Source organism: Hippocampus comes, unplaced genomic scaffold, assembly GCF_001891065.2.
Source record: "Hippocampus comes isolate QL1 unplaced genomic scaffold, H_comes_QL1_v1.1 scaffold91, whole genome shotgun sequence".
NCBI lineage: Eukaryota > Metazoa > Chordata > Actinopteri > Syngnathiformes > Syngnathidae > Hippocampus > Hippocampus comes.
The window spans coordinates 854,254-864,638 of record NW_017805034.1 but is presented as its reverse complement, the minus strand read 5'-3'; the positions used below and the strand labels follow the sequence as shown (position 1 = coordinate 864,638).

General features: G+C 45.3%; 1 protein-coding gene across 1 annotated transcript in view; it reads right to left on the bottom strand.

Moving 5' to 3' along the window:
- Positions 1-942: 942 nt before the first annotated feature.
- The window catches only part of csmd3b (CUB and Sushi multiple domains 3b), a 207,296-nt gene continuing 197,853 nt past the window's right edge, over positions 943-10,385 (bottom strand). Inside the window, exons 64-72 of the mRNA XM_019863576.1 lie at positions 6,749-6,822; positions 6,279-6,390; positions 5,973-6,152; positions 5,413-5,472; positions 4,695-4,853; positions 4,365-4,501; positions 4,067-4,154; positions 3,858-3,993; positions 943-3,680 (exon numbers count right to left, since the gene is read on the bottom strand). Coding sequence (XP_019719135.1) covers positions 3,521-3,680; positions 3,858-3,993; positions 4,067-4,154; positions 4,365-4,501; positions 4,695-4,853; positions 5,413-5,472; positions 5,973-6,152; positions 6,279-6,390; positions 6,749-6,822 — 1,106 coding nt within the window. The 3' untranslated portion in view covers positions 943-3,520. The remainder of the gene's footprint in view (positions 3,681-3,857; positions 3,994-4,066; positions 4,155-4,364; positions 4,502-4,694; positions 4,854-5,412; positions 5,473-5,972; positions 6,153-6,278; positions 6,391-6,748; positions 6,823-10,385) is intronic.

Here is a 10,385-nt window from a genome sequence, read left to right as displayed (position 1 = left end):
TGGCCCACAATTCCTAATATTAGGATGTGTCAGTTTTCCAAAAAGTGGCGTTTTAACTAAAATGAGCTGCAAGAATTCGTTCTACAACACAAAACAGCATCGGGGCATAACATTCAACAACGTTGTTCTTCGTTGAAACACAATGTTGGTTACTTTTGGAGCTTCGAAAACAAAAACAAAAGAAGACACCCGTCGAACATAATTAGCAGAATTTAGCAACACGACAAACAGGTTTCATTTAAACCCTTTGACCGACACAAAACCCGGGGCCTCTTTAAAAAGAGAAAATGAAATCTTCTCACCTTTATTGAGATACGTCGTCGACATGAAACGTTGCTCCCTTTCGAACACAGGAAGAGACATCTTCAACCAACGTCGAGGATTGCTGGGATACCTTGTCGTCACGTCAAAATGACGACAGCAAATCCTGAATAACGTCGCTCTATTTTGGATATTCACAAATTCATAACTCTTTGTCATTGTCATAATCAAAGAAATGGATTGAGATTAATGTAGTCATTTAAATGGAAGAACAATGAAATAATGTCACAGCAATTAGACAACTGTTCGTCGATGCTTTTCACCGCGACATCAGTGTCACTCTCCTGCATGGGATAAAGAAAACTTGTATTTTCGCTATTAAACTTTTTCCAACTAAATGTTTTAGGATTTAGGTTAAAAAGTCGAAAATCTGAAAAGTCACTGACAGAAAAAACAAATACAAACAAACGATAAATAAATAAAATGCTGCATTTCAGGTGATAACATCTCCATAGATAAACAGAACAGGCCAAAGTTTGGGGACTTTATCTCAAGATGAGATAGCAACACTCTCTTTGGCCTCTCAAGTGTTAGTTTATTTTATTTATAGTCAAACTTGAACTCAAGAGCAACTTTTTAAAGCAAGAACCCACCGTCCCAGAACACAATGAAAAAGACATGTTAATTACCAAAGCGCAGTAGCCTTTTTTTTTTTTTAATATTACATTGCATTGAAAATTTACATAATAGATTCATTACATTTTACAAATAATCTCATCATAAAAATATATTTCTGTACAAAACATTTTGTTTAGTTAGGTATATATATTTTTTTAACCATAATTTCTTCTTTTTTTAATTCTCAAACAGGGAATACTTCCAGTGTCCGTCGAGGGGGGCGAAGAAGGGCTTCAGTCTTCCAATCAATCTTATTGCAGTCACTGGCAAAAGCTTGTGGCAGGGGATGAAAATGCCTTTGAAAGTGGAATAAGGATGTGTAGAAGGCAGAGTCCCCAAAAATGTTTGATTTTTGGTAGGCACTGTGTCAGATTCATTGTGAAAACTAAACGACTAAAGCCACCACAACACAACAACTACGTACATACGACGACAATCACTCCAAACTGTCCAATTGAGCATGGAAAAACTGAAATGCCAACAAAACTTCATTTGGGCAACATCCCCGCAAAAAAATTAAGAAATAAAAATGGACGTGTGGATCATTTTAAGGTCGACAACTAAGAGGAACTGCAACACCGGGTTAAAAAAACAAACAAAAAAAAAACAGACAGAAAAAATAAGGCTTGTGTTTCTTGAAATGCACGGTTGGGGGGTGGGGGGGGACCAACAACAGAAAGACAACAATGTATTCCACGGGGCATCCAACTCTTTATGATCTGATAATGAGGAAAAAAAAAATCTCAATTGAAACTCGACTCCTGGCCCAAGTTAAGTTCTCAAATTTTAACTCAATTTAAATAAACAGACCTGCACAAGAAGAAATGTTGGACTGACTGAGCTCAGAACTGAAATATCTCAAGGAATTTAAACTTTTGCCCCCCCCCCCCCAAAAAAAACGAAATTCTCCAGGGACAATTCATTGGATTGCATCAATAGTGCCTTTCACACAAGTTTCCCAGCAGACAAGAATATGGCGGTTGAGCCGTCATTTATCCACCAAAACACGGCCTAGCCATTTCCGAAATGCGTGCTCATTCAGCCAGTGCGGCTTTTTTTTTCCCCCGCCAAGATAATTACAGTAGATGCGTGCTGATGTCTGGGCCACAGTGAAAAGGAGAGCAACAAGCTATCTTTTTGGCCAGTGTGAAAGGGGCTCATATCACCTGAATCCTCCGCAAATGTCATGCTTTTTGCAGCAAATGTCATAGTACCTCGCATCCTGAACGCAACAGGAGTCAGACCACAAAGAGGCGTAACACAAAAAAAGTGGTCTGTCGGATCATCCCCCCCACAAATCCAATGCTATAATCTGCTGCTAGAATTAATCTTTGCCCTTGCCCCATGGCAAATATATATTGAAGCACAAAAATAGTGTTCACGCAGACGCTGCGACTTTTTTCAAATGAGATAATTAGATACAGGGTGACGTCTGTGCATCAGTGACAAATGCTTTTAATGCAAAAGAGCATGGGCAGTGAGTCTGGGTGGTAAAAAGCCATCTTTAGCGGCCAGCGTGAAAGGGGTAAACAAAAACCGTCGCACCTCACCACAAGCAGACCACAAAAAGCGATGAAAGTGTACGACTTCACATTCTATGAAGGAAGAAAATTTTAAAAGGAAATAAATGAGAAAGGGACAAATATGTGGTCAAACAGATATCCCCCCCCCCCCAAAAAAAAAAAAAAAAAAACCACGTGATGATCTGCTGCTATGGTCTGTCCTGGCCTCGCGCCCGTGGCAAATACGAGCACAAAAATATAGGTGGTAACCACTCCCGAATATATATATTTCTATATATTCGCAATAGAATCACAGATCAGAAGATTCTGCAGTAGTAACAAATAAAGGAGGAAACACTCGCGGAGTGCAGGATCTCAGTGGAACCACGGTGGCGGCCCACGTTGGCAGGGCGGCAAACCCCGCTTCTGGTTCAGTACCGACGGGGAGCAGTGGTCCGTCCTAACCCGTCCCGTCAAAGTGCCCCGTTCTCCGGGGCAGACAGGAAGCGTTTCCTGTCCGATGTGCTTTAGTGCCAGAGCCGGAATAGCTTGTCTCTCGGTCTTAGTCCGCCTCGCATCGGAGTCCGTTTGGAATTCAGTGAATCGGGGAACAGCTCCCCATTGTGAAAACAGCTCCACGTTTCAGGTTTGCTCTGATTAGCTACAAGGGGATTTGAAGATACTAACACCCCCCCCTCCCCCGCTTCTCTCGAGACGATTCGCTTAATCGACTTCCAGTTCAGTTCGGGGTTGTCTGCGTCTCTTCAGCCTTCCCGTCCACCGGAATGGGAACGGAGCGGTTTAAGCATTCCGTGTGTCAGCCTTCCTCCTCCTCTCATCTGGCTCAACTGGGGCCCGGGCTCCCTTTTGACTTTAATCCGCCGTTCACTCAGGATTAAGGACGCAGTCTCCAGGGCTGCCCTCATCCCTTCTTTTGCTCATGATTTTTTTTACCCCCCCCTTGTGTTACAAAAAAGTTTTGCTACTCTCCGCCAAGTGAGATTTCAGAACGGGCGGCCGAGACCAAAATGAATGCCGGGAACTGTTTTCCCTTCCGGGTTCCTGTCCGTCATTGATCCTCAGACCATGGTGCAGACAGTGTTAAGATTGGGGTCGAAGCGGACTGCCTTCCCCTCCACCGCCTTGGCGTTGGTGTTATACATGGGGTTTTCAAAGGCGGCCTGCCCGTTGTTGTTCTCGTGGACTGAACAGCCCGTGTATTGGGTCTTCGGTGTGGTCCTGTGTGACAAAAAAAAAAAGAAAAGAAAATAATACAACAGAGTGGTAAGACAATGTGTCTGTCTACTACGGATATTTAACCCCCAGATCCATATCAGTAGTAGTATTCACTCTAAGTACTCACCGATACTGAGCACTGATACCTGTCATACTTTTGATAGATCATATTTCAAAGACCTTTGTTTGTAGAGATAGAAGCCAAAGCCGGTGAAGATGAGCGCGAAGAAAGGCACCAGGATCGCGATGGCCACCGAGCTGCTGTTGGTGCCCAACTGAGGCGGATGTGAATTCTGACTCTCCGACATGTTCAGACCTGCAAAGCAACCAGGAAGTTAGCCTCGGCCATCATCATCATCATCATCAAGTCATTCGGCGAGAACAACTACCGAGTCGCTGCAGTCCAAACTGTCCGTAGTCTTTTCCCTGAATGAATCCCTGGAACACGTAACTGGAACCGTCGGGTTCGGCCGACACCTGCACAGGTGATTCGCCAAATTCAAGATAAAGTGACAGATTTGCATGGTATGCACACAAGCATGAAAGGGAATGTGAAGATGATGATGAGTTAGAAAATATTTTTCAATTGTATTGGGATCACAGTTTGTGGTATATTGACAGTTGAAACTATTGTCTATCAACAGCGAAGATTTGCCGCGGATTTTATGTGATCACACTGATGCTTACAAATCCATCCATGGTCCACGAGTCTTCTATGATCTTGGCCGGAGAAATGGTGGAATCCTTGAGATGATTCCCCTGCTGCACGTAGTTGACGTGGTACATCAGCAGCAGCAGACGCGCTTCGGATGTCTTGTAAAGGCCTGGAGGAGGAGACAGACGTGTCACAGAAGAAGAAGAAGAACAGATGCGGTCGCTCTTTGTTTTACAATTATTCCTTGGGTATTTTTTTTTTTTAAGTTAATATGTTGAACAAGTACTCCAAACATTTGAAGACAATTCAATGTTGCTGTTATGAATCACTGCTGTCTTTTAAAACATATTTTATTTGATTGCCTGATAGCAGCAGCTCCATGTTGCCGTTGCTCAGGGTGACGTTGACTCTGCCCGTGCTGGCGTTGAAGCTGGTGATGCTCAGCGTCATGGGCTGCTTCCTGCCTCTGTAATTGTACGAGCCCTTCCAAATGTAGTTGGGGGCAAACACGTCATCTGGGACTGTGGGACAGAGAAGAAAAAACAAAACAAAAAACTCTGGTTTCCTCCCACATTCCAAAAACATGCATGGCAGGCTGATCGAACACTTTAAATTGTCCGTAGGTGTGAGTGCGGTTGTTCATCTCTGTGTGCCCTGCGATTGGATGGCAACCCGTTCAGGGTGTCCCCCGCCTACTGCCCGAAGACGGCTGGGATAGGCTCCAGCACCCCCCCACGACCCTTGCGAGGATAAGCAGATCGGAAAATGGATGGATGGATATCGGACCGATTCTGCAGCTGCAACATCCCTGCGTGAACTCCAATAAATGCAGTTTGATGTGATGTAGATGTAAATAGCTGCTCATTATGCGGCCGACGTCGCTGGCAGTTGGTGCTAAACGGAAACATTTGTTACAGCTGCGACTTCACATTTAAAAGTGTTTAGCGCCTCGCCAAAACAGTGACCTTTTGAGAAATTAATCCAACAAACATGGCGCGGTCACACTCCGTTGCAGGCTGTGCACAACCGCCGCTCTGCTGTCTTTTGGACTGCATCGACCAACAAGGAACCAGCACTAACCGTTCAGTTTGGGGCTCGGAGTTCCCGTTGCTGGCTTCACAGCTTTCTTCTTCTCGCCAGCTGCAAGCATACAAAGTATGTAAATCCACATTTGGCTCCATTACAGGCGTGGTGCCCGCCGACGACATAGAATTTGGTACAAAAAAATGGTAGTGGACCAGGTGTAGGCTTAATGTCCCCTCCGTGCAGGCAGCAGAAAATGTGAGCTCAGTGCTGGTCACGTGATTAGAACTAATTGCTGACCGAGTCTTTGGGGAAGGGTGAGTTGGGGGGTGGTGTTGCGGGGGCTGAGGGAATGGGTTATTTCAGGCCACGCAATACAAACTGAATTCATGTCCGCACTAATTTCATCAATTTCAGGCCACCAAGGTGAGGGCCAATTTCAAAATAAAAGCTTAACGAGGCATTGATGTACATGTATATCATTACTTAGAATGCGTTTATTCTTTTACTTTGATTTAAATGCGCATTTCATCCCATGCCCTCCTAATTTATTCAAATACATCATCATACAGTCCGTTTTTTTCCTGTTCTAATTTCGATGTATTTATTTCTTTTACCTCGACATATCGGCATCTTTCCGGTCCAGGTGCCGTCACTCTTGCAGACCCTGTGTTCGGAACCCCCGGCAAGGAAGTAGCCGGGCTGGCAGCTGTATACCAGCGTGTAGCCAAAGCCCGCCAGGTCCATGCCCACCACGTCCACGTGGAGTGCGCTCTCGGGCTGCTTGCATGCGTGGGCTGTGGAAGCATGACAAAACCAAATGGAAATATTAGAGAAAAAAAAAATGAAGAAAAAAAAATTATAATAATACTGGGTTCCTGAACATGCAGAGAGGACGGGACGGTATTGAATGGGACTCTTACGTATACACTCGGGCTGCGTCCCGCTCCATCTCAGATCCGGCTGGCAAGTTCTGGAGGAGGAGCCCTGGATAAGGTGACCCGGCTGGCACTGGAAGGACACCACGCTGCCCACCTGAGGCACGACAAGACACCAGACCATTTTACACAAGGAAATTGCCGCATCAGAGCCATAACATGCTCATATGAGATGCTCTACAGGGCAGAAAGTCACCCCTCCTATCTATGCTAATTTCCGTTAGCCCGCCTATGGCATTTAATATGATTATGTCGCATTAAACAGACTTTGATGAGAAAAAAAAAGACTGGACGTTTAAATATACACTGTTTGTCTTTCGTTTTATGTATCAGTTTGACAGTATGCCACAACTGGGAGTGAAGCAAGCATGCTGTGCTGGTTACAGAGTCTTCTTGTCATTTCTTCAAAGTGATGTTGTATGCCGGGTTCTGCAAATGGCGGTTGACTATATTACCTTGAATCCAAAAGTGCGGTTGAGGGATCCGTATCTGGGCGTTCCCGGGTTGTCACAGCTTGTCTTGGTCGGCTCTGCAAAGAAGGACCGCAAGCGTTACTCCCTCAATCCTCTCCACTTGGTCCCCGTTGTCATGGCAACAGAGGCTGCGCTACGCGGGCACGGCAGCAGGGGGCAGCAGAGCTTTGTCATAAAGCCGAGCGGCAAGATGAAGCAGGGGAGGTGAGAGAGGGAGCTATGAGGTGCCGTACAAACCCAAAATCACATTTACATCTCACGTTCATCAAAAACCCTCTCACATGAAACAAATTTTAAAAAAATCGTGTCCAGCGAAAAACGCACCCACTAGAAAACAGACCACATTCGAAACCTCTCACAAAGAACATTCCTCCCTCTCACATTAAAAAAACTTACAATCTCCATAAATTTCACCTCAACTGCCGACTCTCCAAAAAATGTAAATCAAACAAAAAACAATCACACTCACACCAAAAAAACTCTCAAGAGCCAAAACCTCCACCACCACCTAAAAACTCCCTCGGTGAGAAAACGTCACTGCCCATAAATCTCTCACATTCACCCAAAAAATCCTTTCATAACCCCCTTCATTTCTCTCTCCATCATTCTACTTCACATCTTTTAGCTTTCTCATCATCGCACCATTCTTCTCATCGCCCTTCTCTCGTTTCATATCTCCCTCTTCGACCCCATCATGCTGTTTTCTTCTTCCAAACCTCCCCCATTCGCTGAACCGTTTTTCCCCTACTCATTTCATTCTTCTCTCTTCCATTCTCCTCTTCCCTGCCATCCGCCCATTCTCGCTCCTCCTCCCTCTATCTGTCAACCCCTCCTTTTCCTCATTCACACATTTCCTTTCTCTTTCTCGTTCCCCGTCTTTTCCTTTCCCTCTGGTCAAGTACTCCTGCCTTACATCATCCCGGCACAAAGATTGAAATTGTGCAGCAGTCTGGGTATGTTGTGGGTGTGTTGAAATGTCATCAAGTTGTCCCAGCGTTCTACTTGGAGTCACCGATGAGAGTGCCGAAGAATGAAAAAGTGCGTGCAACAGAGTGTGTGTGTGAGTGTCTGTGTGTGTGTTATTAAAGCAACACTTGGGCATAATGATGAGTCAGCGCATACTTGACTCTGAAGCACCTACTGGCAAATCACGGTGGTGTCACAAGCATCCTTCTGGGAAAAATGTATTACAAAAAACAACAAATGGGGATTCCTGTCCAAGTTTATGACCGTGGGCAGCTAAACCCACCCGAGCTAAAAAAGCCTAGGGGGAGCCTCTTGTGATTCCGACTGCGTCAGAAACATGATTACTGCTCAGTGTGCCAAAAAGTCCCTCCTCATCGAAAACCAGAGCGGTGACTAGACTTTTATCCCACCGCCATCATTTCCAACATGCTTGTGTAGTCCTCCGTTATTATTCCTGATACGCCTGTGCGACTCCTGCTTTGATGAGCGGCGGCCAACTTAACTGGGAGCGAAAGCCTGCAAAATGCCACATGTGGGTGGCCCCTTAACTGCCCTGCTCATTCAGGCAGAGGGGATAACAGACAGCAGCGTTAGCTGCGATAGCTAGCGCCTCCCCAAGGAGCAACAAACAAGTCGGAAAAAAGGATCTGCAGCCCAACATAAATCATGTGTCACAAACCCACACAAGCATTTGGAAGTCACCTGAATACATTCGCAACAACAACGTGCGTCTTTGAATGTCACAATGATTTAAATAAGACTAGAATGAAACGGCAAACTGCAAAGCAAACTCTGAGGAAAAAAAAAGAGATGAATGTTAAAAAGCAGACCTTGTTTTCCTGTCTGATATTGTATTAGAACTTTGCTGTGAGATAAAGCAACGTGTCTGTAATTAGGGGGGGCGTCAGATGCATGAGGCAGACAATAACTGACTGTTCATGGGTGCAAATATTACCTCGCCGAAGGACAAATAGACACTTTTTTAACCAGCCAACAGGTTGTATTTGTCTCCTTGCATGCTATTTGTCGATTTAAAAAAGAAAAAAATGAGAGAGAATATATAGCTACATTCCCTCGTTTATCTTTGTGAAAAGTAATGACCATTATTTCCACTTCTTCAGAAATCTGTTTTTTTAATTTAATTTTATTTATTTGTTTTTTTGCCTCATCCAGAGAAAAAACAAACCAAAACGGTTACCTATACAGCGGGGCTGTGTACCACTCCAGCTGCCGTCACTTTGGCAGAGCCTGGTTGCCGCGCCGACCAGAAGGAACGGCGGTGAGCAGGAGAAAGTCACTTCCGATTGGTAGATGAAACTCCGGCCCTCTCGGGAACCACCCGCTGGGGTACCGGGGTCGCCGCAAAACTTGGCTGTAAAGAAAACAAACACAATTGGCGATGTTGACTCTGCATGGCTAGTGAAACGCATCGTGGGTTGCGAGCTTACGTAAGCACTGCGGCAGCATCCCGCTCCAGCTTCCGTTGGCCACGCATGTGAGAACAGCCGGGAAGGACAGCTCGTAGCCTGGTGAGCAACTGTAGCTCACGCTGCTGCCCCACTCAAAGTCGCTGCCCTGCAGGACCCCGTTACTGACGGCGGGGGGAGTCGCGCACGTGACCGCTAGTCGGGCGGGGTTGGAGAGGAAGAAGAACCCTTATGCTTCGAGATGCCACAAGTAGTATCGGTGAAATAATGTGCTCATATTGTCTTGTGAGTCTTTTTCAGTTCGGAATCGAAGGTTTTCTTACAAAGCATTGATGATCAGGCAATTGCCATCTTGTGTTAGGTCTGACATCACCAAAACCATTTACAGTATCCTGTTGGCAAAATATCATGATATCGCACTGGCCGTTACCTGTGCATATGGGCATATTTCCGCTCCACGTCCCATTCTGAGTACACATCCTGGTGGGTGAGCCGTCCTCCTCCATCTTGTATCCGGGTTGACACTGGAAGGTCACGTTCTGGCCGATGGTGTAGTCTTCACCGTAGCGAAGGCCATTTGCCGGAAGTCCGGGATCGCCGCAGTTGATCACTTGGAAATGGCAGGAAAGAAAAGATCGGGGATACAGTTAGGTTTGGGAGTAAGGTTAGGGTTGGGGTCTGGTCCATTCACACCGCCTGCATTAGCATGGATCTCATTTCCTTTAGTGGCTTCAAGTCAAGTGATATCTGTGAGCGACCGAGGTCCTCTTGGGTCTCTCTTTGGAATCGCATTAACATTCTCTTGACTGTACCTGTAAAGTCCTGTCCTTCATAGCCTAATTGCTATTTGAAATTCCACTAAAGCCGCCACCGGATGCGTACATGGCTATTAATAGATGTCCTGTCATCTTCTGCCTGGAAGTCGGGTGTGGGGATCCTTTTGTCCTATCAGAGGCCGTTTTGAGTCCTACTAAAATTTAGCCCCAAAAACAAAAAACAAAAAAAAAGTGAGTACCGTATTTTTCACACTAAAAGGCGCACTGGATTATGAGGCACAAAGGATGGCCTATTTTGTAATTTTTTTCATATATTGGACACGCCGCGTTATGAGACGCAATCTACAATGCATCCACTAGATGGAGCTACGCTCAAGGAAATGTCAACAGAACACTAAACTACACCCTGAATTATATAGCGACAATCAGATGTCAGTAAAACTTTTTTAA